Genomic DNA, 27,115 nt, shown 5'->3' with positions numbered 1-27,115 from the left:
AGACTTCCACCTACGCTACGCTAGGTGTAGAATAAGGTATATGATGTAGTCCTCTGTGGTCATCTTTGGGTACGGTACCTAACTTTTTAGTGACTATAGTGTGGTCCACGTTATAATGGCAGTGAATAAAGATAGAAGAATAGCGATGCCGATTCTCTGCATTAACTAATAATATTTCTACACTGTCAAAAACATAATTGTCATCGTTGTGAACCTAGAAAAGTATAGTACCACCGTCTTTGTTGAATGATAGACAAGGATAGCAAAACCAAAGTTGATCAAATACTGTCATTATAACGTGGACCTCACTATAGCAATTATTTATTGTGTATGACAAACTTTCAATCAAAATAACCAATCTAAGCTCTTTGCTTCAATGATTAAAGAACAAGAGTACAACTTGGAAAATACTTGAAATTTAGCATCAGTACAACACTTGCAAAATTATTAATTGTTTTGTTGTAGGAGGGAAAAGTTCATTGTGAAAGAAATCTTGAAGTGTTTCAATCTCCAAAACAATTCAAAGTGTTTCACTCAAAAACAATCTCCAAAGTGTTTCAAAATAATTGATAATTTTGCAAGTTTTGTACTGATGCTAAATTTCAAGTTTGTCATACACAATAAATAATTGCTAATTTATTCACTAAAAAGTTAGGTACCGTACCCAAAGATGACCACAGAGTGCCTACAGAGGACTACATAATATTCACGTTACACTCATCAGCCAATGTCCAAATAAAAAGTCACTTGTGATGATTTGGATAATCACTATTAGTAATATTTTATTAAATTATTATTTTGAACTATAATAACCTGGAGTTCTGTAATTACTTCCATTGTAACTTGTAAGGAAATTCTATTGATGGCTGAGGAATGAGCAAGTCTCAAAATCTTTCATTGCCTCTTCGCAGATGCTCTTCGCAGTTTTGTAGTGTATCTCAATTTCATTATTCAACATTTCATCAAATTTGTCAGAAAACAATTTTTCATGATCAACCAGTTCCTCGATTTTTTCTACTGAGCCCTCAGACATCAGTAATTTATACCTCAATTTCTTCAGTTTGAATTTAAGCACATCAAGTAATTGCTCTGCCAAAGCGATCTCTCTTTGGATACTCTGCCAAAAGAAGGGAAACTTGCGAAGGCAATAAATCTTATCCAAACTTAGCTGATTTATACTCTTGATGACTTCCTCATTCAACAATTCAAATTTCTCAAACTGAGATTCAATTTCTTTTTCATGCAGATTGATTTTCTGTCGCAACTCCAGATGCTGGCGACGAGCGTTATCCTTTAATGAAATGGATAAAACACAATCTTCAAGCATTTGGATTCGACCGTCGTAGAAGTCTCTGAAACGCTTGAAATTTCTGTTATCCTTTTCGCTCCGCTCTCCCTCATGGAAGTAAATATGTTCATGATCGTTGATCAATTTATCCAAAGAACCGTCCAAATCGATGTAATTGAAGTTTGCTATCCATCCGTTGAGTGTCTGCTTGAAATGGTACAAGTTGTTTTTTGTCATCCTTTCAAACTCCTCGATTTCTCTTCGCGGAGAATGTCGCTTGACAAGAAGTCTTGTACACTCCGGCTTTCTATTCGACACCTGTTTCAGGAAACTGTTGAAATTGTCGTGTATTGTATTGAATTTGGCTTCAGATCTGTCAATTGCATTCATGTAATAATCACTTTGAATTTTGTAGAGTTTGATCCTGATGTCATCCTCGTCATCTTTTGTGAAGACTGCCTTCGATGGCTGAAAAAATGTTATCGCATTATTCAAAAATAATGTTATTGATTTTCCACACGTATATTATTATTGAAAAAACTTGAGTCACCAAGATAGGTTTTTCGAATCAATGTGGCTCCAAACGCTTTTTTTGTTGGTTTGTTTTGTTTTTCTGAGGGTGATGCTCACATGATCACTAGGCTTGTGAGTGGGTAATTAGGAGGATGATAACGAGAGATGATAAAACCTTCAGTTTTAGGTGGGTACCGAACCACCGGAAAGCGATTTTACAACTCATGAATCATATTCAGAGGAGTTGGCTCAAAACGGTCACCCGTCCTACGGGAGTAGCAGGCGCATGATTCTCAACTTATCCAAGTGACAGCTTATCAGCGTGACCACTGAGGCAATCCGCTCCCCCTGGTATAATTTGATCTTATAAAAATCTATTTAGAGTACAAAAAAAGCACTGACCAGTCAAGAACTTCCAAGAAACTCCAGTGGATTTTGGTGGACTAGAGAATCTAGTCTATGGATTTCTAATCTAATCATTTTTATGTTCTTTATACATAGAATACATTCTTGTGCTTGAAATGTTAACTAACGTTTATTTTCTAATTTCTTTTCAATCTAAAAAATGAATACCAATTACCGACCAACTCAGTGCCCAAGAGAAGAATTTTATTTGTAATACTTGATCAGTAATAGCTTGTTAGAACAGTATTATTACTGTATGATTTCAATAATCCATCAAATAAGTTACAAAACCAATATTTTTTTTAATGCGAAAAAATTAAAATTCCTACATGAGCAAATCATTTTTTGTCAAGTTATTGTGCAATTTTGCAAGTCGTAGCGATTCCCATCAATATACATATACTCTGTAATATATAGATGATGGCATCATATAAATGTAGCCTATAATAATATTATTATATGCCTATAGCCTGATATCTATAAATTTTCAATACCGTACTGTATTCATTAATAACCAAAAATTATCTAACACATACTACAAGTATCTTAAATGCATCTCTAATTCATGTACGGTATTAATAGAAAAGCAAATTCTAGGAAGAATTATCCTAGCTTTCATTATTTTCAAAATATTCCGAGTAATTTCAAACATGAAAGGCTTGATAACATATTCCAAGGAATTAGTTAGAACTAATTTACTGTTCCAATTGTAGAGTAAAATGTTTTAGATGTGCAGTTTGTAAAATTATTTCAATTGATCGTAATATCCATGGCTACAATATTCTGGGGAGAAAATGAGATTGCTGTACAGAGACATATACTGTATATATATATATATATATATGTGTGTTTGAAAAAATACCAATTTACAAGGGACAAGGCTTTTTCAGGACCTCCTATCAAACTGAAAAAAGGTACTGTAAAGAGAAGAGGAAACAGTTCAAGACGAAATCAAATTGATTCCTCTTTGTATTTTATTATTTGTTAAAAGAGTACCGTAGAGGATACGATTCACATTGAAAAGTGAAACAATTTATCGTTTCATATACAGTAATACTTCAAAAATTAATATTAATAGTTGATACTGTTACGGTATCAAAAAAAGGATGCTCAGCAAATTCAAGAAATGATTCATTAGTCCCAAAATATATAAAAATTCAACTTCTTCTAGAAGTAGAAAATCTTTCAATGATGAAGATCTATATAGGTACAGTACTTGATCGTCTTAAATTCTAATTAAATCTTATATTGAGTGATTTTAGTTCATCAGTGACTATTAATTTCACCAAAAATACCATAAACTATGTAAAAAATAAAAATATTGAAGATCATGAAAACCAACTCACCACTGGGTTATAGAATTGATAAATAATACAGATCAAGCATGATAGCAGAGTAACCATAAAAAGTATCCCAATCAATATCAGCAATGGCTTATAATATCTCTCCATTCTATTTGCTTCCTGTAAAAAAAACAAATTCTCCTTCACACTGGCAGTATAAAAACCAAACTGATATCTATAAATAATTTATAGCATAAGACATTTATTGATATTTTTTGTAAAGAAATGTAAAAATTGAGATACGACCGTAATCAAGTATTTTAATATTTCAATAAGTTGGATTCATTTTAATCATTATCTATATGTAATCAAAAGTTTAATCATTATTTGTATTGAAAAAGTGAAAGAAAACTATGTTATAGGTTTTATATTGTTCTAATATAATTTCTATTCATATAATATCACATTTTGTTCTGTACTGTTGATCGTCTGAATGAACTGGAAGCTTGATGAACACAAACCTTGACTTCGCTACTGCCGCCTTCTTCAACTTTAATAGAAAAGCAAATTCTAGGAAGAATTATCCTAGCTTTCATTATTTTCAAAATATTCCGAGTAATTTCAAACATGAAAGGCTTGATAACATATTCCAAGGAATTAGTTAGAACTAATTTACTGTTCCAATTGTAGAGTAAAATGTTTTAGATGTGCAGTTTGTAAAATTATTTCAATTGATCGTAATATCCATGGCTACAATATTCTGGGGAGAAAATGAGATTGCTGTACAGAGACATATACTGTATATATATGTGTTTGAAAAAATACCAATTTACAAGGGACAAGGCTTTTTCAGGACCTCCTATCAAACTGAAAAAAAATGTAAAGAGAAGAGGAAACAGTTCAAGACGAAATTAAATTGATTCCTCTTTGTATTTTTTTATTTGTTAAAAGAGTACCGTAGAGGATACGATTCACATTGAAAAGTGAAACAATTTATCGTTTCATATACAGTAATACTTCAAAATTAATATTAATAGTTGATACTGTTACGGTATCAAAAAAAGGATGCTCAGCAAATTCAAGAAATGATTCATTAGTCCCAAAATATATAAAAATTCAACTTCTTCTAGAAGTAGAAAATCTTTCAATGATGAAGATCTATATAGGTACAGTACTTGATCGTCTTAAATTCTAATTAAATCTTATATTGAGTGATTTTAGTTCATCAGTGACTATTAATTTCACCAAAAATACCATAAACTATGTAAAAAATAAAAATATTGAAGATCATGAAAACCAACTCACCACTGGGTTATAGAATTGATAAATAATACAGATCAAGCATGATAGCAGAGTAACCATAAATAGTATACCAATTAATATCAGCAATGGTCTATAATATCTCTCCATTCTACTTGCTCCCTGTAAAAAAAAACAAATTCTCCTTCACACTGGCAGTATAAAAACCAAACTGATATCTATAAATAATTTATAGCATAAGACATTTATTGATATTTTTGTAAAGAAATGTAAAAATTGAGATACGACCGTAATCAAGTATTTTAATATTTCAATAAGTTGGATTCATTTTAATCATTATCTATATGTAATCAAAAGTTTAATCATTATTTGTATTGAAAAAGTGAAAGAAAACTATGTTATAGGTTTTATATTGTTCTAATATAATTTCTATTCATATAATATCACATTTTGTTCTGTACTGTTGATCGTCTGAATGAACTGGAAGCTTGATGAACACAAACCTTGACTTCGCTACTGCCGCCTTCTTCAACTTTCAGAGAAACAGCCATCGCGTCCTGGTAGAACTTCCTTTCAATACATATTCAAACCAATGACAGCCAAATGAAAGTAACGTGAGTCAACTTGGAAAGTCAATCATGGGTGATGTCATATTGCACACACATCATTGCAAATTGTAATCATATTCAGGTGCTGAGAACAAGTACTCAATCATGAACAATAAGTGGATTAACTTATGCAGTTTGAGAATTTGAACAAGTGTTTCTATATTCTCATTACCATCATCACATACGTGACATGTATTCAATCTGAAAAGGCTGAGATATCAACTATTGTAGGATGGTTGTTGTCCTCAGTAACAATATATAGGCCTACCTACTTAGCTTATAGTAGCCTACAATATAGTATAATTATTAGTAGTGAGCAATTATTTATTTGAAAATGTATTGTCTTATAGTGTAAAATTCAATTCTCCAAATTACTGTTTTATGTTCTATTTTTTTATTCTTTATAGCATACCGGTATACAATTAGGTCACTCAACATGTCACTATGTATTATAGATTTTATGTGTAATATTAATTTATGAATACCGAAAAGTGAGTTTTTATGAGTGATTAAATTAGTTCTTTATTATTTGAATTTAATTATTTTTTATCTCAAATCCATATATTATAGGTACGGTAGTTACAGTAGGCTTTTTATGTGATGAATAGTAGAAGTAATGAGATATGTGATAAATAGTAAAAATAGTTATAAATGTAATAAATGGTAGAAAATGCAAATCAATTTGATATTTTAAAATTGTGTCAAAAATATCATATAATAAATTTAAAGAACTCATAGCCTATTCATCTTAAGTTTTGTTTGTTTTTGGGCATGGTAGACCTATTTGCTTGTTTTATAAAATGAGAAAATAAATAATTATTTTAAAAAATAATGGTTTTTGTGTCTTGAGTAAGTAAACGGAGTTAAGTTAACACACATAATTTTTTTCATGATTTAGCCTAATTGAATCCGTGAACTAATTACAGTACGATATTCTGTAATTGCTTACATAAACTCAACTTTTTTGACAGTTGAAATATTGCGCCTTGGAGGTTTTGTGATCATGTGACAGAGGATTGAAGTTTCTTTGGAAATTTGAATTATCGCGCCTTGTAGGTTTTGTAATCATGTGACATTATGATTCTTTTTAAAACTATTTTGAAATAAAAAAAAATGAAAGATATTTATAACAGAAGAGAAAAAAATGCATAAATATTTAGAGATCTACAAATTTTGAATTTATGATAAAAACAACATTTTGATATATATCATGAGTTTTGGGTTCAGGGCAAGTTGAAGTGCATTGTGGGAAATCAGTATCACCCTTCATTCCAATCACCATTTTTCTGTCCTTCTTGCGGCAGACACGTTCAGAAAAATGGCTTTGCTGTCTGCTAGATTTGCTGCTGGTGTAGCTAAACATTTACCTTCAACAGTCCCACAGGTAGGAAATTCTTTGTAAAATTATATTTGCTTTAAGATGTTGTTAAACTTTAATTAGAATTTGAAGATTTTATCTAGTTTTATTGACTTGCATGTAGAGGTCACCTTTAACACCTTGCGGTAAATTTACTTCAAAGAACAATTCTAGCATTTTTATAATGTTTTTAGACATAGACTAAATTATAATGTAAATTTTAATTCGTAATTTACTGTTAGAGTTTGTAATCTTGCATATTTCCTAAACATGATTAGTTAGTACATATCTACAAAATTTGGTTAGGCTAGCACAGTAAAAAAATTATTGATCTTCGTCTCCTCTATTTAAGATTTTTTGAATCGACCTCTACTATATAAAGATTTTCAAAATTCTTTGAACATTTAATTGATTTGATTTTTTGAAGTTTAAATTTAATTTTCATTACTTCCTATGCTATTTCAATACTAACCTTGTTTTGAGATTATCTACACCCAAATTTTATTTGTATCCATGCTACTTAAATGCTCAACTTTCTCTTTTTCTCATTTATTTGTGTTAATCTGAAGTAAATTAAATTTTAATTGCCTTTTTTTGTTGAAAAAAGTCTTGTATTTGAAATGACCTACATATAGGTCAATGATTCTTTGTATGAAAGATGATTGAAATCTGTATCATTATTTTAAGTATAGAACCTACCTCATAAGTAGTTATAAATTTGATCTTATGGCGTTTTATTATTTTTTATTTATAACAGTTGAATGCACTAATTACCATTAAAATACATATTCATTAATTTGGTAACTGTTAATAATTTTATAAAAGTTCATTTTTAAGGTTAGTTTCTATGTCTAAGGAAAATTCTCAGCGAATTAGGTAGGTACTTGAAATTTGAAGAATTTCCTAATAGTTTTTAAATCCGGCCTAGCCGGATCCTAATCCTACTACATGACCGGTCAAAAAGTTATACTTTTAATTCCCTGAACAGTATAATACCTATGTGATTTTTCATACAGGTCAGCTCAAATTTGAATACCTTTTCAATATTGTCAAAAGTTATATTTCATAAGTCTTAAAAAAGCTCTACTACGGTTCTTCGTCATTATTATCTTATCTTTTTAAAGTAATACGGTATTAGGCCCGTATGCAAATGCTTCGTTTATGCAACTGAATTTAGGGTGTAAGTGCACATCCAGTGCCAACATACCTATTATCAAATTTTTGGTTGGGATCAATTTAGTATATTATTTTGAGCACAAAATCACAAAAATTAAACGGCGCTCACTATTGTTTTTTAAATAAACTAAGTTCAAAGAAGCACAATTTTACACGCATTTAACCTATGAGTAGCAGCCATTTTGATTATTGAAATCATCAAATTATAATATTCCTAATCTGAGTTTTCCTAACCCAAAGCTTTTCCTAACCCAAAGCTTTTCCTAACCTAAGCTTTCCTAACATGAAGCTTTTCCTAACCTAAAGCTTTTCCTAACCTAAAGCTTTTCCTAACCTACAGCTTTTCCTAACCTTTGCTACTTATAGGTTAAATGCATGTAAAGTTCTGCTACTTTGAACTTAGTTTATTTTAGAAACAATAGTAAGCGCGGTTTAATTTTTGTGATTTTGTGCTCAAAATAACATACTAAATTGATCCCAACCAAAAATTTGATAATAGGTATGTTGGCACTGGACGTGCACTTACACCCAATTGAAGAATTCATAATTTGGAGAATTCATAATAATTAATGTAGTGAGATCCGATATTTCAACTGTCCGCATTCCTCATGAATGGCTTCCCCTTCAACCAATGCTGACAGTTTGGTATGAATCTCAAATTTTTAGAGTTTGGGAAAATAATTATTTGTGATAATAAACATTTTTCCTCCCATAAGTAAATAATCACCAAAACATATGATCAATGCCAAAATATCAATGTTCAAGTTTTTTCAAAGACCTTAAAGAGATGCATCTCATGAGTTTTTGAATTTTTTTCTGGATTCTGATTGGGTATAAATGAGGAATCAGGTCAGCAAATCCATAGTTTCAATAAAGCCGTTTTAACTAAAGGTTTGTTTGGGGTCAGCGTAGGTACCGATTAGTGATTTGAACGGCGTTCAAGTTTTAACGCGTTTATTCTAGACGCATTTTAAACCGAGTACATATGCATACGGCTTTTATTTTAAATCCTATCGTGCTCTGAACTCTGTACAGGATGTGAGTTGAACACAATACTTGTGGCTGGACCCAGAGTAGCAACGTTGTCATAATAGTATATTTCGCACCTAGGGCCGAAAATGAGGCTTTTCTGGCTCGAAATCGGTTTTCAAGTCCGAGGCCGTAGGCCGAGGACTAGAAAAGATTGAGAGCCGGAAAAACATTTTTGCCCATGGTGAGAACGTTATTTTTCGCCACACAGAAAAATAAACAATATAATATATATGAGAATAATTGTCTATTATAAGCACTTCCGAAAGCAAAAGTGGAAGGTCATAGCTCTAGCAAATCTGAGGTAATCTGAATATCAAGAAATTGTCCAAGTATTTTTATTTTTTATTCTGATTTGTCTAAATAACCTAAAAGATTATGTTGAATTATGTAAGAGGTTGAGTTTATACTTTTTGTTCTTCCAAATGACAATAAGATGATATTATTATAATTTTTTTAATTATTGAATGATAAACACAAATAATTAAAAGTTTTTGATCAGCTGTTTTAGCACACTTGAAATTTGGCCAATCTGAATGTCAACGGAAGTTTAGGTCAGAAGTTCTATCCTACTCTGAAAATCGAATTATTTGAATAGTTTATTTATATCTTATCTGTATTTTATTCATCCAAATAAAATGATAGTATATTATTACAGAATACTTTATTGAATTCTAGAAGCATAAAATGATTCCGTTTATCCACCATGTTCCGTGATAAACTCTTTACTAGGAGGTTTGAGGTTAGATTCTATTATACTTTGAAAATTGAATTTGAATAGTTTATAATATCTCATTTGTATTTCATTCATCCAAATAAAATGATAGTATCTTATTGCAAAAACTTTATTCAATTCTAGAAGCATAAACTGATTCCGTTTCATAAACTATTTTGTAAACACGTTCACATCAAATCAGAATCAGCTGACTTCAAGGTTATTTTACAGCCCTAGGGCCGTAAAAATTTTACCGGCCTGGTCAGAAAACAATCACTTTCGGCCTCCATATGACGCACGTAAACCAGCTCATTACATCCAAGTGGGGCGAAAACATAATATCCTCCTCGGAAGAAGATTTACATGATCAGACTCCTTGTTTTTTCAATAGTTTGCCGTGTGTATTCATAATACATTATGAAATGTCTTGATATCTTTTGCTTGTAGGTATCCAGCCTAACATGGCCATCGATTCAGATTGCAAGCAGGAAGCTGCATGCAGGAACCTCCCTGAAAGCAGCCGAAATCTCCAGCATTCTGGAGGAACGCATTCTAGGTGCCGCACCTAAGGTAAAGTATCTTTTAATATTTATAAAGATTAATCATTTTCATTTTTTAAAATAATTTTGTAACTAGTAATTGTTGAGGACCAAATTTCTAAGATTCTCTTCTATTAATTTTTTAGAATCAATTTATTTAAACCTCGTAGGAAAAATCTTGGTATCAATATTTCAGGTGTGGGCCTGAAAAAACTTTTTCCTAAGTAGGAAACCATATACACAAAAATGTATTAGGCTCTATTCACAAAGTATTGCTTGAGCAATATGATTGAGCTTAGGCATAATTTATAGAGTTACTGTGTACGTTCTGGGAACAGTAAATTGTTCCATCACGTGACTGGTTGTTCCCACGGAGCACCACTTCAGATTTTCGGTTCAAGTATTTTGCGCGTACTTTTGAAATTAATTTCCACCAAAAAGTGTCGTAGAGTAACTGCGTAAATTAACAAAGGCCGCTGTAGTGTATTATCATAATAATTATTTCAATTATGAAATTGATTATATGATTCAAAGCAACAGTACAAATTCAAATTAAGTAGCTGGTGCTGGTACACGCAAATATTCTATAACATAATATATGTTGGCTATAACAGATCAATGAGTACTTTATAGGTTCTAGGTTAGCTATGTTGTAAATGCACAATTTTATTATTATCAGTGCCATTTAAATCATAATGTTGGAACGCAATAATCGCAGACGTCAGCAGGCAAACTAACGTTCGATCAAAAAAATTTGGATTTGTTTAAATTTGTAAATGAACCGTGTAATCAAACCTAGTGCCATTTTTGTTGTTGTTGTGCAGTGTATTTGATAAAGAGCTAGCGCATGCGCGATATGAAGGCGTGCAGGATTAAGAAAATCGCCTTTGGAGCAATTCATAAACGTCGGTAGACGACCGGCTGTGTGCAGTGCAACATTCGATAACATCAAAGTTATTAGACAGAAGTTAGTTCTGTCTACTAACGTTGCGATAACATGGAGAGGGATTTTTCCAACGATTGTGCACTGGCCTTGAACATTCTCGCCAACTTTGAAAGTCAGTAGGGCTAGCTTAGAAATCAACAGGAGTCAGTTATTGTATGATAAAATATTGTTTGGGGAACTCTAACATTTCCTTTAGATCGTCATTTACTAGTCACGATGGTAAAATATTGAATGAAAAAAGATTTATTTTTAGTCACTTTCATCAGTGGTTATTGGTTTTGAACAATCTAAATTCAATCATTGATTCTGAAACTTTTCTTAAAAAAATTGTATTTACAGTTTATTATAGTACTCAATGTTTTTCAAGATTCAAAATTATATCATCCTCTTTTTATAAATCAATTAATGATCTAGCCATTTGATAGATTTGCCTTAAGCTGCGTTTACACCAAAGCTAATAACAAAATGTTAATAACTTAATCCTTATAGATTATATTAGATTGAACATATCTTATCATACACATGATAAAAATATGTGTTTGTCAAGTTCCGATCAATCTAATAGAATCTCTAAGGATTATGTTATTAACATTTTGGTGTGAACCCAGCTTTAGGTAATCACTGACAAAGAATGAGGAAATAAGGCTACATTTAAAGTACCGGGTGATTGCAAATGAAATAGACAGTTTGAATAGCTTGTAGAGAATTTATTATTTAAAAGTTTAGATCATTACTTACATGATTACATAGAAGTATTCTTGAAGTTTTTATTGAAAATTTACAGATGTTCAATGTGTGCACCATTTGCAACACGACAGATATCAACACGGTAGTTAAATTGTGACGACACACGACTAAGCATCTCACGGTTAACTGTAGCAAGAGCATTTGTGATTCGTTGTTTAAGATCATCGATATCAACAGGAAGCGGTGGTACGAAAACTCTGTCTTTTACATAGCCCCACAAGAAAAAGTCGCAGGGCTTTAGGTCCGGACTACGAGGTGGCCACGGCTGAAACACAACGTTTTCCTCACTTGCACGGCCGATCCATCGTCTAGGAAGATGTTCATCCAGATACCCTCTGACGTCTGAGTACCAGTGAGGCGGAGCTCCATCTTGTACAAAAATGAAGTTACAACTATCTTCATGGAGTTGAGGCATTAACCATTCGGTTAACATGTCCAGATAAATTCTTCCGGTGGTTCTTGGAAGAAGAAAGGCCCGTAAACCTTTTCACAAGATAAAGCGCAAAACACGTTCACTTTAGGAGAATCGCGTATATGCTGTACAGTCTCTCTTGGGTTTTCTGTTCCCCATACTCGTACATTATGTCTGTTAACTTTTCCACTAATGTGAAAAGTGCATTCATCACTGAAAATTAGGCGATTAAACAATGTGTCGTCATTTTCAAAACAATGTTGCATCTCTTGACAAAAAATTTTACGTACAACTTTATCATTGTCATTTAAACTTTGTACTAACTGCAATTTATAAGGTGTAATTTTCAAACGTTTTTGCAGAATTTTCCACACAGTATTAGAATTTGCAATTCTAAACTCGCTGATCTAGTCGATTTTCCTGGACTTTGTACAAAAACATCACGAACACTATCAATTTTTTCTTCTGTAACAGAAGGTCTTCCAGTACTCTTCCTCTTACACACATCCACTGCTTTCAAAACGTTCATACCAGTCATAAATTGATTGCCTTGTTGGTGGTGGTTTACCGTATTTTGTTCTGAAATGACGCTGCACAACAGTAACAGAGTTTGTTTTGGCTAATTCAAGAACACAATAAGCTTTCTCCACTTGAGTAGCGGCCATATTGCTAAACTAAACTGGCTGTTGTAACACGGAGCAGCCAACAATAGCCAGCAACAGTTCTACCAACATAAACTTTAAGAAATTCCCTACAAACCTATATCACTTACTATGTTGAAATACACCAGTTTAATTTTGTACAGGCTATTGAAGTTGTCTATTTCATTTGTAATCACCCGGTATATTTGAATATTTGCTCGCACAAGTCATTTAATAATATTATTATAAAAATTATTTTGCCTGGTTTTCTAATGGTTGTGAAATCAACTAATAGCGTCTTATAAATCAAAGTAGCCTACGATTATTTCAATATGCATTTTTATTACATGAAATGCATTTTTGAAAATTCAATATTTATTCCATCAATTCTACAGTGTTTAATTTGATATAGTTTTAGAATACACTTATTAGCCTACAGCTGAAAAAGTAAAAAATACAGGTGTGTTTTGTCGTTTGCTTTTATGTAAACAAATTACAAGCTGTCAGCATTGGTTGATTGGAAAGCATTGATGTTGTATATGAGGAATGCTGACAGATAAAAATCAACTAAACAGTTATGCATATTCTCTGAATGTTATAAGAAGCTACCATCCTTTAAGTCGATTAAAATTTGTTAATAAAAATATATAAAAAAAAAACTATTACCGTTATTTTTTACAGTTGAGAGGCTAAAATCTAAAATTTTTGTCGTTTTTAATAACAATCCCTATATTTTTCTATGCAAAAGTGTAGCATAATTTCCTCATTCGCACAAAACTCATAACCTTATTTTACATAAATTTATCATAAAAATCTTAGTTGTTTTGGATTTTAAAATTAAGATTGAGATTAAAAGTTTTTAAATCTAACATTCTGTTGCGTCTTGAAATTTGAGGAGATACACCAGACTGTATGATATAGGAGGCAGGGTATTGATCTATGAGAAGTTCTCACTGATGATCATGAGTACAAATATTGTCATAGTAACTAATGTAATCCTTCTCAAATAACCTAACTCAACATGAAAGTCAACTAAATTTTAGTGGAACATCTGAAAATTATCTAGTATTTATTTATCAAAAATCAAATAATTCAAATTTTAATATACCGTCATTCAAAAAAAAATTAAATGGGGAACTATTATAACAAGCTTTTATACAAAAAATATGATATCAAGGATGATGTGGTGTTTGAAAAGTTTCCTGAAACTAATTCGAATCCTATTGCTAACAAACAATTAAATTATAAGTTCCTAGGAGAATCTCAGCTGAACCAATCAGAATATGAAGACCAAGCACGTAGTAACGATCGAACTTTTGGGAGACACTCTCATACGAGAAAAAAAGCACCTAGGCGGGGAATTATTAAGAAACGAATTCGAAAACGAAGAATTTGCGATATACTCATTGATGATGCCTTAAAGTGGTTAGCTGGAGCTCATTTGTCTAGATTTAGAAAACGTTCACACAAAAAAATTAATGTTCTGTATCCTGGAAGACGATTAAGACGAGTTTTACAAAATCCACCGCGCTTAAAGACTTTATAATAAGAGAAAACGTTTTTGTTTTGTTATAAAAACTTGTTTTGTTTTGTGTCTTGTTGATAAATGTTAATAAAAAATTAATAATAATTTTTTATGGTGAGAGTCTAATAATTTGAATAATTACATAAACATTTAATCTAAGTAGTTATTTCTAGCCCATGTTAATTACAAATTTATTCGTTGAAACATTTGTCCATACCTTGCATTCAACTCTAAATGAGTCCAAAGTGTGTAATGATAATAGATAATATATCAAGTGCCAATTTTTATTATATACAATTTAACATTTTCAGTTTCAATTTTTCCTATCGTTTGCTACCAAAAAATATTACTTTTAATTATTTAAATTTATAATAGGTTGAAATGAAAAATTAGAAGTCATTAAATCGCCATTATAAAGAAACTACCAAACACATTCATACAACTACAATTTAAAAACTCTACAGAATAAGATTCTTATAGTATTTTTGTCATATTCACTTACCTCCTGTATTTTAATTTTAATAAGGTTGAATTTCTATAGTTGTATTGTACCGCACTTGTAATTGACTCAAAATTGAAGTATATACTTATTTATTCTAGTTGTGGGACCTGATGTTATAATTAGGTACTGTTAGTAACCTATCCTTTTAAACAGGACTAGTTTCTGATATTATTCAGTTTTCAATTTTCTAAATATGGTATTTGTCAAACATCAAATTTATTATTAAATTATATATGTTATAGAATCAATTAAAAAATTAATTGAAATTATCGATTGATAATATTTATCCTCATTTTGGACATCTCATTGTTCTAAAATGGAGGATAGATATAGTAAAGTGGTAACCTGGTTTTCTTCTCTCATCATTTAAATTAAAGTGGTTGCTGTGAAAATGAATGAGTTAATTTGTGTGAAAATGAATGTGTGATTGTTGGTTTCAGACCGACTTGGAGGAGACGGGCCGCGTGTTGAGCATTGGTGACGGTATCGCGCGTGTCTATGGTCTGAAGAACATCCAGGGCGAGGAGATGGTGGAGTTCTCGTCGGGTCTGAAGGGCATGGCCCTCAACTTGGAGCCGGACAACGTGGGAGTGGTGGTGTTCGGTAACGACAAGCTGATCAAGGAGGGCGACATCGTGAAGCGAACCGGCGCCATTGTCGATGTGCCCGTTGGCGAGGACCTGCTTGGTCGTGTCGTCGACGCCCTCGGCAACACCATTGACGGCAAGGGACCTCTCTCCAGCAAGACTAGGTAACTTTCCATAAAACTTTTTCAGATCAACTTAACAGACTTCACCTGTACCCATTATCACTATCATTCTTATTATTATTATTAGTTTCAATAAATTATGTTATTAATTGTAAAAATAAATTATTCCATCAACGTAGTTCTAATTAATGTTTACAGTATTATTTTTATGGGATGATCTCAGATCGGCTAGATTTCAGCAATTTGCCCTGCGTATGAAATAAGATGAACATAAGCCTAACCTAAAAGGTTCTGTTTAATCATGTTTAAAGGTAGAAGGGAAGGTTAGGTAGGCTAGATTTCTACTTTTAAATGGCAATATGTTGATATCTGAAATATTTTGGTGGTAATTTTAGATAATAAACACAAATAACGAAATGTTGAAGTACAGGACAAAATGAATGTCACCCATTTTTATTTATAAATCGATATAAAGCCGTGTCTACACTGAACAAATGTTCGACATAAATGTTCGGCGAACATGTTTTTTTGAGGGGCTCAGGGACAAACATTTTAAAAAGTTTGGACAATTATTGTCAAACAAAAATTACTGTTTTCCAAAAAATCTCAGTGTTTGCTGTAAAACATAGAACCTGTTCTCCCCACTTACAAATATTTTGTTTGGTGACGCGTCCACTGGTGGCCACGGGCAAACATTGTTTGCCAATCATAATAATATTCGCCCAAACTGTTTGAGTAAAATGATATCATACTTTCAAATAATCGTATTATAAACTATTATCATCAAGAATACTATAGCCAACTAATTGGTACCTAGGTTGGTTTGTGAAAACTACGCTGTCATAAACCGCTTAGTCTAATTTCATTGTACCACAGAAAACATGAATATTTGAAATCAACTTTCATCTTTCAGAATATATGGATATAATTTTGAATTGTACACCAGTAAAAATTTGATTCAAAGTTTGTCAAATAATTACAATGATAGATTATGCAAAATTCATTATTTTCCCATTTGATAGATTTTGCACAATTTATTATTTTTCCATTCTCAGTAATTGCAGTTTTCTGAAATTGGAGTTTCTGTTGAACGTATCAATGGAGACGTTTTTAAGCCGCTTGTTTTCGAATGTGAATTTGCCATCAAATAATAACGCAATTGATTATTTCAGAGCCCGTGTTGGAGTGAAAGCGCCAGGTATCATTCCCAGGATCTCAGTGAGAGAGCCCATGCAGAGTGGAATCAAGGCCGTCGACTCCCTTGTGCCCATTGGCCGAGGACAGCGAGAGCTCATCATTGGTGACAGACAGACTGGGTAATTTCACACTTTTTTGTGAAAATTTAGGCTACTCAATCATAACATTCTTAATAGTGAACACTTTGGGAAATAGAGATCTTGGAAATATTCAAGAAATATTACCCTGATTATCTTGGTAAATAAAACAACATAGCTTATACTCACAGTGCTGTGTTCAAATTTTCCACATTCTTATGCTATACTTTATCTAGCAGTGAAGTCCATGAAGTTGTGACAAGAAGCCGCAATATACCTTTCATATCGTATTTTTCAACATTTGTACATTTTGAGCTGCTAACCATTGTTTTGGTACTAACCACGTATAAATTTGTTTAGTATAACATTTACTTTGATTATAATTAGTTTCAAGAAGGACTTTGAATATGTAAAAAGCTAAAGATTTATAAAATTGAACAATTCCTCAAATGTTAGATGCAATAAATATTTTACTAGGATTTCCAGCTCCGACTATTCTGGAATCGTCAATAGTTTTCAATTATTGCTTTTTGCTGAGAAATAGTGCATGTGATGCTCTGTCAACTGGACACAATAGTTATTTAGACTAATAAACTACACAAGTATTCTGTATTCATAGACACTGCCCTGCAAACATTCATTCTTCCATAAACCATTATAATTTAATATGTCAATATATTTTGAGAAACGTTTTTGCACATCAGGATTTAATAAATGTCACACAACAATCTATTCCCCGAAATTTATATTTTTATTGGAATCCACATTATTGTTTTACCTGTTTTAGAAAAACTGCTCTGGCTATTGACACCATCATCAACCAGAAGAGATTCAACGACGCCCAGGAAGAAAAGAAGAAGTTGTACTGCATCTACGTTGCTATTGGTCAGAAGCGATCAACTGTCGCCCAGATTGTGAAGCGACTCACTGACAGCGGTAAGGCATCATTATTTTTCATCAATATAACTAATTTGTTTTATAGTGTCTAGTGGTTCAGAGGTTGAGTTTAAATGAAAATCCCATACATAAATCTTTTGACCTTAATTATTGATGATTATATCAATACTGTAGTCTGTTATCGCAGCTGTTCAAACAAGATTCTTGTATCACATTTTCAGCTATACATGCAATGTCCGGAAAAATTGATGTCAATGATTTTTTTTCATTCTCTCAGCGGTAGTTAGGAGACCATGGAATGGGGGGGGGTGTTTGAGAACGAGGCTGACTGCGAGCCAGTGAGTTGTCTCTGCCCTGCCGGAGTTACAGGCATTTCCGTGTGTGAGACGCGTCAGAGTTCAAAATCCAGTGCTCTCTCAAGCAACACAGTGTGATTAGGACCTAGATTTGAAAAAATGTTATCACTAGAGATGAGTCTTGAATGTTCGAGTAAAACCCATTTTCCTAGTTCATCAACATTTCCTAAATCGTCTTGGTCCTCGTCTCACTGCGTTGCTGTGGGGAGAGCTACAGCCATTTCATTTTGAAGTCTGGCGCGTCACGAAAACGTCTCTCACCAAAATGCATGTAAGAACTCTCTCCGACAGGGCGGAGGCAACTGGCAGTCGGCCTTGTTTCCAAGACCCCCACCACTATTCTGCCTCAGCCTAAGCACTCTGGAATTTATAATAGCGTCGGGAAAATTCATTGACATTACTTTCTGGACAGACTCTGTAAGCATGTGTTTGAATGCAGCTACAAGCATCTTGTTTCTTGAATATTAAATAATAGTTTTATTTAAAATATTGAAGAGTTGGTACTTGTGGTATATTTTTATATGAAATATGGTTATTTTGATGTTTAGGTGCCATGAAGTACACAATCATAGTGTGTGCCACAGCGTCGGACGCTGCCCCCCTGCAATACCTGGCTCCCTACTCCGGCTGCGCCATGGGAGAGTTCTTCCGCGATAACGGCAAGCACGCTCTCATCATCTACGACGATTTGTCCAAGCAGGCCGTCGCCTACCGTCAGGTTTGTCACCCTATCAGTCATTAGGACACTGGGTGTGTGTTCTAGATCATAACTCTACAACATAAAATAACTATAATCATAATGAAGCTGTGTTGAAAGTGACTTAAGTTGGTGTATTTCCAACTTCACATTTTCTGATATAACTGAATTCTTTTTAGTTTGCAGTGAGTATCTAGTTTAATATTGAATTCTAACGAGTAATTACAAAATTTCTATTTTTTCATCCGTGGGCAGAAAATTTGACTAAACTCTTAAAAGTGAATTGTAACCTATCTTTTAGGTATGATATACTGTTTATAAAGTTTACAAGAATAGCAGTTTTGGCCTAAGCCAGTTGTTCTCTCCCAGTCGTAGATAGCTATATAACTTGTAATTGTGTTTATTAAATGAATGAATAATAATTGTTGGCTGTAATAGGGTTGCTCCAACAAAGATTATTCAGAAACTATGCTAGCTGTTTCGAGACAGTTGATCCCGGTTAGTGCAACCTAGCATGAAAAACGTTCAACTCGCATCAAGAAAAACATTTCTCTTACACTGTTTGAAAGACGTTGTTCCTCTGCCCACTTGTTGTAAACTCACAGCTTCATCCATGAACGTTCTTCTATTTTTCCAATAAATGAGAAATTCATTAATAAAAATAGATATGCACTGTGAATTTGTAGTATTATGAGTTTGTATAATATTGTTACTGTAGTTGTAGATACTAGTATAATCATGTGTTTATGAAGTTATGTATTTTTTTTAGGAATTGTGCATAAGCTGTTTCATGAATGGAAGCTATGTTTTTTAATTATGTCTAGCAGATGCTTTATTGATTTTGTTGTAGATGTCACTGCTGCTGCGTCGACCCCCCGGCCGTGAGGCCTACCCCGGAGATGTGTTCTACCTTCACTCGCGTCTTCTCGAACGAGCTGCCAAGATGAACGAAACCAACGGAGGAGGATCCCTCACTGCTCTACCCGTCATCGAAACCCAGGTCAGCAATCGTACAATGATTGATAGTTGAATACAAATCTTACCAGTGATAGGTTATCAAAGTTGCAAATTGCAACCTACTACTTTATGGCGACTGTGCAATTGATATTGTATTTTCAAGTTCATTTATTTTATTATTTACCAAGATATTACCAACTTTTCGTACTAACCAAAACACTGGAAAAATAGTTGTAATATACTTCCAAAATCTTCATTGAAAATTTAACCATGTATTTAAATTATGCAACATATTATCAGTAGGCTTTCATTGAATTTCTACAGCTATGGATGGATCTAAATTAGTCACTCCACTTGGAAGGAATGAAATAGAAAATATAGCAATGAAATGTAGCTGTAATTAATATTTTAATAGTTGATTTTTATGCATAACTATAATTTTTTGATGATCGATGATTGAATTTATAACAATACTGAACTTCATTGATTGTTACTGATCTGGTTGTAAAAGATTATTTGGATATTGATGATTCAATTGACCATTGTAAGTGGGCGTATTCGAGTCGTTAGACGATGGTCCAATGAGTACTTGTTGAATGTAATTTTATTGGTTCGCTTCAGGCTGGTGATGTGTCAGCTTACATCCCAACCAATGTGATCTCCATCACTGACGGACAGATCTTCTTGGAGACTGAGTTGTTCTACAAGGGCATCCGACCTGCCATCAACGTCGGTCTGTCTGTCTCCCGTGTCGGATCCGCTGCTCAGACCAGAGCCATGAAGCAGGTACTGCATTTTAGTAGACAAATTCAATTTCAAAACCTAATTTAATTATTCATATTGTAGTAATTTATTGCCTAGACAAAATTTGTGAAGTCAACAAATAGACAGTAGTCGATTATCATCACAATATAATGTATAATCACGGTCTCACAATTTGATCATTGGATTGATTTACCCTTTCCACAGCAGAAAGACGCTAGTATGCATAGCAATAACATTTAGTAACCAGCTGAATTTCTTTCAGTTATTTGAAACAACCAGCCTATCAAGCTGTAGTTTTATAATTAGTGAATACAGCCATTTGCAAAAATAATATTCAATATTTGTTACTTAATTATTGATGTAGGCCTAAATGAAATGTTAATATTTACTGATATAATTATGATCTCAGCTATCTTGAAATATGTCTAGTCATGTGTGTAGTCCTGAAATTTATGAGGTTTGACCAGAATACTTTGACAGTATTGTGAGGTCCTCGTTATAATGGCTGTATTTGAATAACATTGGTGTTGCTGTCCTTGTCTATCATTCGACAAAAAAGATAGCGAATCCTTTTCTAGCTCCGCAACGTTGTCAGACCGTTTTTAGAATGTAGAAATATAATTAATTGAAAAAATGTAATCTTAATTATGGAGATTTATTGTTGAACCATTAAAAATATAATTTCTTGTGAATGAAATATAATTTATTATATTTATAACAAGAATGAACAGTTGATACTACATCAGTTATCTTCTATAGAAGGCAGTGACTAGGCAGATATTCGGCGACGCTGTTGTATATTTTAACTAGAATGTACAATGACTAAGGGCCGGTTTCCGAGCTCGGGATTTAGCTAAGTTCTAGACTTTAAACAGCTGGAATCAGAAAATTGGCTTTCCAAAACGGGGCGTAGTCACAGCTTTTATAGCAGTAGTCGTAGTTTTTATTTCCTCATTTCTATAATTGGAAACGTCTTTCCTTGACGAAATTATACATTCCCAAAATAGCTGAAACTTTACAATATTTTCTCTTTATTTTATTTTGAGTTCAATTTTCTAGTTTTTCGAAATTTAATTCAAACGTGACTATGACTAGGTCACTTAGCTATGACTATGTCTAGGACTTAGCTAAATACCGAGCTCGGAAAACGGCCCTAAGTGTAGCCTCCAGAGGAAGATTGTATTGGCGAGATAGATTCAGTGTATTGTATTTTTAATTTGACGACGTTCAACTGTGGGCTTGTGTAATAGTATCCTGAGTTGAGTTATCTATCGATGGTATCTTTCTTCACTGTCATTATAACGTGGCCCCAACTATAGACGTGTGTCAGTTGTGTCACTTGGCATTTATTGTATGTATGTTGAGAAGGATGATGTTTGTGTTGTAGGTGGCCGGCTCGATGAAACTGGAGTTGGCGCAGTACCGTGAGGTGGCAGCGTTCGCGCAGTTCGGCTCGGACCTGGACGCGGCCACCCAGCAGCTGTTGAACCGCGGCGTGCGGCTGACTGAGCTGCTCAAGCAGGGACAGTACGTGCCCATGGCCATCGAGGAACAGGTCGCCGTCATCTACTGCGGCGTGCGTGGCCACCTCGACAAGATGGACCCCTCCAAAATCACCGCCTTCGAAAAGGAGTTCCTGCAGCACATCAAGTCAGTCAATCACCAATTTGTAATAATTTTAAATTACAATCCCAAAGTGAGATCAGCTCTTCCCACATACTGCTGGACCTGAGCCTAGGAAAAAAATGAAAATGGCCGCCGCAGTTGGCGGACTTATATTTATATTTCCACAATATAATATTATAATGTACTATATTTCCACTATGAAAAAATCACTAATCAGCTGTTCGGGAGGGTCTCAGTTCGTCTACTTCCCGTTTAAAATATTGATGCCGGCCACCATCTACGGCGCCCTTTTTTTCTAGGCTCAGGTTCGGTATGAAGGAGGTACTGGTGAGATTCACGTTATAAAGCTTGCCTGATGAACATTTGTTTGTACTAGTCTGTCATTAGACATTGGTCGATTGTATAAAAGCTAGCAATTGCTATAGTCTGTGTGAAATAAGTTGAGTCTTGGCTCTCAATTCGAAGAAATTACAGAGTTGCCAGATTGAGTAAAATTGCAATTTTCAATTTAACATCAGAATATCATCCCGATATCCCAGTAATGCTAAACAAGTTTTAGGATTAAGGATTAAAAAGAAATTCAAGTTTTTTGGAGATATTGGAAACATTGCGAAAATATGGTTTTCATTTGAATATCACTTCTCTCTGAATCACGAGGCGTCATAATGCGTAAGAATTTTATATCAAAATTACAGGGAGATTGTCTTCTTTCTAATGGTGTCATTTTTATCCGACCTATAATTATTTTTTAATTATATGTTCGTCAATATTGAGACATTTCGAGCAGGAAACATGAATTTTTCTACATTCTTGAAACTTTTGTTTCAAAGATAAGTGGGTAGTAAAAACGAGAAAGTTTCTTAGAAATAATTTGAATTATTCCAACAATAATTAATAATTAACAATTGGAAATTATTTTTCCAACTGTCAAAGTAGTCTGAAGAACTTATTAATATTATTGTCATTTATTATCAAAAAATTAACCTTCCTAACCTACCCTTTTATCTTTGAAATGCAATTAAACAGAACCTTTCAGGTTAGAAATTTAGGTATGAAATTAGACCTGAAATATATGGTATGAAATCGAGAGGGACTGAGCCCAATATCACTTTCTATCTCCGCACTGTTGCCAAATCGTTTGTTGACTATGAAGAAACATAAGAACGAACTACCAAACTATTTTATCGCAATAATTAAAATGTATTATTCAACTTTCTAAAAACATATATTCTCTTGAAGAATAAAATACATTTGAGATAGAGTTGTGATCATTAATTAACAAGAATCAACAATTAATATTAGATCAGATTTACCGGGATAACTTGAATCAAAGCCATCTAATACAGGAAGCGGTGGTAACAGAGAATCGGCAATTCTATTGCCCTGACTTTATAACGTGAATCTCACAATAGTTGGTCTGCTATCATTGCACTGGTGGTTGGCTCAATTAGCATTCTGTTTGTCACTGAAAGGTTGCTTCCCAATGAATCATGCATACAATTCTGTTCTGCGTACTGACTTACGCGCATTTCTCGAACACGGATTCGCTGAGTAGGGTGATTGAGATCAGAGCGCGAGCTTGCCACGTGCTTCATTGTTGTTGTTTTCTAACCTCAGAACATTATTCTTTAGCAAGATCAGTTGTGTTATAATAAGACCTATAGAGGTTATTCTATCAAAGATTGTTGTGAGGTATTGAATTTGAAGGATTTTGAATAGATATTGTAATATCTCAGCCCAAAATCATTACGTGGATTTTGATATTTTTTCTGAATGTATTTTTGAATATCAAGTCTTTTCACTCTGGTTTATTTTTTGACGAGTATTTTACCAGTATGTGAACAATAATGACTCCAGCAATACCCAATGGTATTATTATTCTGCCCATCCCAGTATTACATTCTTCAAATCTTTACTCTCATATCTTGAACGTATGTGCATTTGTAAAAAATATCTCTTTCCAATATTATTGTACCCAGTATTGAAACCCCCTTGTACAGAGTTGATGAACATTATGAAAACAGCTTGATATTTTTCTAAAATAAATTATTTTTTAAAAGGGAAATTTAACGATTAGTCTGATTGGGGATCCAATTTGAATAAGAAAACTACTTATCGGTCGCATCAAAATTTTGGTCAGCTATCTTGGAACGGCCATTTTGAATCTTACTTCATATCTTTAAATGGGAAGGTGGTCATAATTTTGACACAGAATTTCAAGGGAAAATGAATGGTAAAAAGCGCATATCGATATTTTAAATCCATTTCAAAGTTATTCACATTAAAAAAACGCTAAATAACACAAAAATGAAATAAAATGGGTGCATTAAAAATCTGACTGATCAAACTTTTCTGTTAAATCATAAATATGTGAGTAGATGTTACGAGAAGTGTTTACTAACTTGAAAAAGTAAAATTTGATATTTTAGATTGTTTATGTAGGTACTCGTCTATTTCATTATTGTATCATTTATTAGTATTTTAAAATGTGAATAACTATGAAACGTTTTGAGACGATGAAACGATGTGCCGTTATCACCATTCATTTTCTTTTGAAATTCTGTATCGAAATCATTATCAGATGACCATCTTCCCAATAAGAAATGAAGTTAGATTCGAAATGGCGGACCAAAATTTTGATCGACAGAAAAGTAGTTTTTTTTTTAATTCGGATTGAATCCCCAATCACACCTATCGTCAAATTTCCATTTTGAAAGAAGCTGTTTCCATAATTTTCATCAATCCTGCTGAATATATTTATACTGTTGAAAATATTTTTTTCAAACGATGCTTTTAATAATAATAAAAGCATTTATTGATGTTCAAATACATTACAAGCAAGTGCACTTCTAAAACGTTAATATTATTCTGTCGGCGAAATACCCCATGGATTAAATCCGTCCGGGGGAGAGGAGTAAGTAACATGATATTTAATTTGAAAACAAATAAAGTTGGCATTCTTTTTTAATTCAAAATAAAGAGATAGAGAAAAAACTTGAAACTTAACAATACATTTGTGAGTTGTCTTTCACGAAGATTACTTCTGAATACAACTCCTTAACAATTAGCAATCAATATTGCCAAGTAGCCCAACGAAAGCAAATGGCGTCTGTCCAATTGCTGCCATTCAGGTACTCAGCTCCTTCCTTGTTAGCAAGCGTCTGTTCTGGTTTACGCACAAAGTGAACCACATCCTCTTCTTCTCTCAGTTGCAAACGAGGCTATTATTCTAACTTATTATTTTTAGTATTGCATGAGTGAAGACGAGTGCTTTGTATTTTGGAACCCTACCTGTAAATTTCACATGAAAATTGTATTTCTTCTGCTAGTTTCCTGAATTGAAAAGGTATTGATTGTTTCATTAAGATTTAAAATGGTTTTTCATATTTTTAATGAGCAATTAATCCACTTGTAGTCTGATTACTATATTAAAAAAGATAACATTTGTTACAAGTCGTTGCTGGGAGCCGAAAGGCGATGTAGAGAGCAATGTGCGTGTGATAGTGAATCTTGGAGCAGAGCAGAGCAGCAAGACACAGTAACCATTTAACATCACTGTATCATAGACAATACTGAATAATCATAGTACGAAATTCAGTGTGAATGAAAGCATTGCGAACTGGTATTTAATATTCCAGCAATATTAACAGCAGAAAAGAGTAATCATTTCATTTTATACGCAGTAATATACAAGTGTAAACTTGATTTTATTGTTGGCAGGAGAGCCATGAATTGATTATAGTCTCAACCTCTCATTTTATTTTGTACGATGTGTTTTTAAGTTCGGTTTTTCCTGTAATTTTTCATTACTGAGTTTTTTTGTTTTTAATATAACTTAATTTATCCTTTCTCAAGGATTATTTGTTATTTGAAATTGACAATATTATTTGTTTGCAGGACCTCTCACCAAGACATTCTGCAGAGCATTGCCAAAGAAGGAAAGATCACTGAAGACACCGATGCTAAGCTGAAGACAATTGTCACAAGCTTCCTTAGCACATTCCAGGCGTAAATTAGGGGTTCAAGTGATGTATTGTAGTGTGCTATTAATTGAACATCAATAAGGCCAAACAAGTTTTGATCATCTAATGAGTAAAAGGAAAGCAAGACGTTATAATGCATTTAGCTGGGCTCTAGGGCCTAGCGGGCTGGTCTTGCTTTGCACCGGTTCACACCCACATTTCGTAGACCTTCCAAATGAAAGGATAGGCGAGTTATTTTTAAAAATATATAATTTAAGAAACCTTCATAATCTTTCAATCGTCGATTCATGTATTATTAAATATTAATTGATAAGTACAACTTTCTACAAATATATGTTCTATGGTTGAAAATTACTGAAGGATGGCTGAACAAGTCATCCCTCTACAGAAATTTATTGGCTTGTAATTTTGTTGAACTGTCATAAACGATTTCCATGTTACTAAAGTGTTTTCAACTCCTAATTTACCCGTATCTTTACGAACTTATCAATAATTATAATAATGTGCCCAAATTTATATGCAAATGTAATTAACTATAATAGGACGAAGTGGCTCACATCCACTGGGATGTTGTTATCCCAACAAACATCTGAAATAATTTCAGTACTATCCGGTGAATTGAATTAAGTTTTGAGTCTCCTTAGTTATGTTGTCTATCGCAATTTGAAAGTCATTCAATGAATATTTAGATAAAGAATCTTAAAAATCAGTGTACTTACATAAAGTACAAATATCGGGGGTACCGAGCCAAGTTAAGTTTGTGCAAACCAGTACCTGCTTGGAATGAAATGAACATCATTCAGTATCCTTTTACATTTTACAATTTTTCCCAGTACCTACCTATAACAGGACCCACATAAATATGAACCATATAATATACGTCATAACTTAGGGTTCAACTCACA

At 33.1% G+C, this 27,115-nt stretch overlaps 2 protein-coding genes across 4 annotated transcripts; one reads left to right on the top strand and one right to left on the bottom strand.

Annotated features, from left to right (window-relative positions):
- Positions 1 to 750: 750 nt before the first annotated feature.
- LOC111049209 lies at positions 751 to 5,437 on the bottom strand. 2 transcript variants are annotated; one of them, XM_039421548.1, is made up of 3 exons: positions 5,253 to 5,437; positions 4,795 to 4,911; positions 751 to 1,756 (listed from the first exon to the last, which is right to left on the bottom strand). In XM_039421548.1, exons 1-3 carry the CDS (start codon positions 5,298 to 5,300, stop codon positions 857 to 859), a joined length of 1,065 nt encoding a protein of 354 aa, XP_039277482.1. In that variant the 5' UTR covers positions 5,301 to 5,437; the 3' UTR covers positions 751 to 856. The 2 variants fall into 2 exon arrangements, with proteins under 2 accessions (XP_039277482.1, XP_022190921.2); XM_022335229.2 differs by lacking the exon at positions 4,795 to 4,911 and adding an exon at positions 3,553 to 3,669 and having other exon boundaries at positions 5,253 to 5,407.
- A 149-nt stretch (positions 5,438 to 5,586) lies between these two features.
- Positions 5,587 to 26,655, top strand: LOC111049207 (ATP synthase subunit alpha, mitochondrial). Of its 2 annotated transcripts, XM_039421546.1 has the most exons (11): positions 5,587 to 5,848; positions 6,329 to 6,741; positions 10,082 to 10,204; positions 15,387 to 15,697; positions 16,828 to 16,971; positions 17,717 to 17,865; positions 18,731 to 18,900; positions 19,730 to 19,879; positions 20,458 to 20,622; positions 21,989 to 22,251; positions 26,125 to 26,655. In XM_039421546.1, exons 2-11 carry the CDS (start codon positions 6,676 to 6,678, stop codon positions 26,237 to 26,239), a joined length of 1,656 nt encoding a protein of 551 aa, XP_039277480.1. In that variant the 5' UTR covers positions 5,587 to 5,848; positions 6,329 to 6,675; the 3' UTR covers positions 26,240 to 26,655. The 2 variants fall into 2 exon arrangements, with proteins under 2 accessions (XP_039277480.1, XP_022190920.1); XM_022335228.2 differs by having other exon boundaries at positions 5,587 to 6,741.
- Positions 26,656 to 27,115: the final 460 nt, after the last annotated feature.

This window comes from Nilaparvata lugens, chromosome 2, assembly GCF_014356525.2.
Source record: "Nilaparvata lugens isolate BPH chromosome 2, ASM1435652v1, whole genome shotgun sequence".
In the NCBI taxonomy this organism is placed as follows: Eukaryota; Metazoa; Arthropoda; class Insecta; order Hemiptera; family Delphacidae; genus Nilaparvata; species Nilaparvata lugens.
The sequence above is the reverse complement of the archived record's forward strand: the minus strand, read 5'-3'. Positions and strand labels throughout refer to the sequence as shown.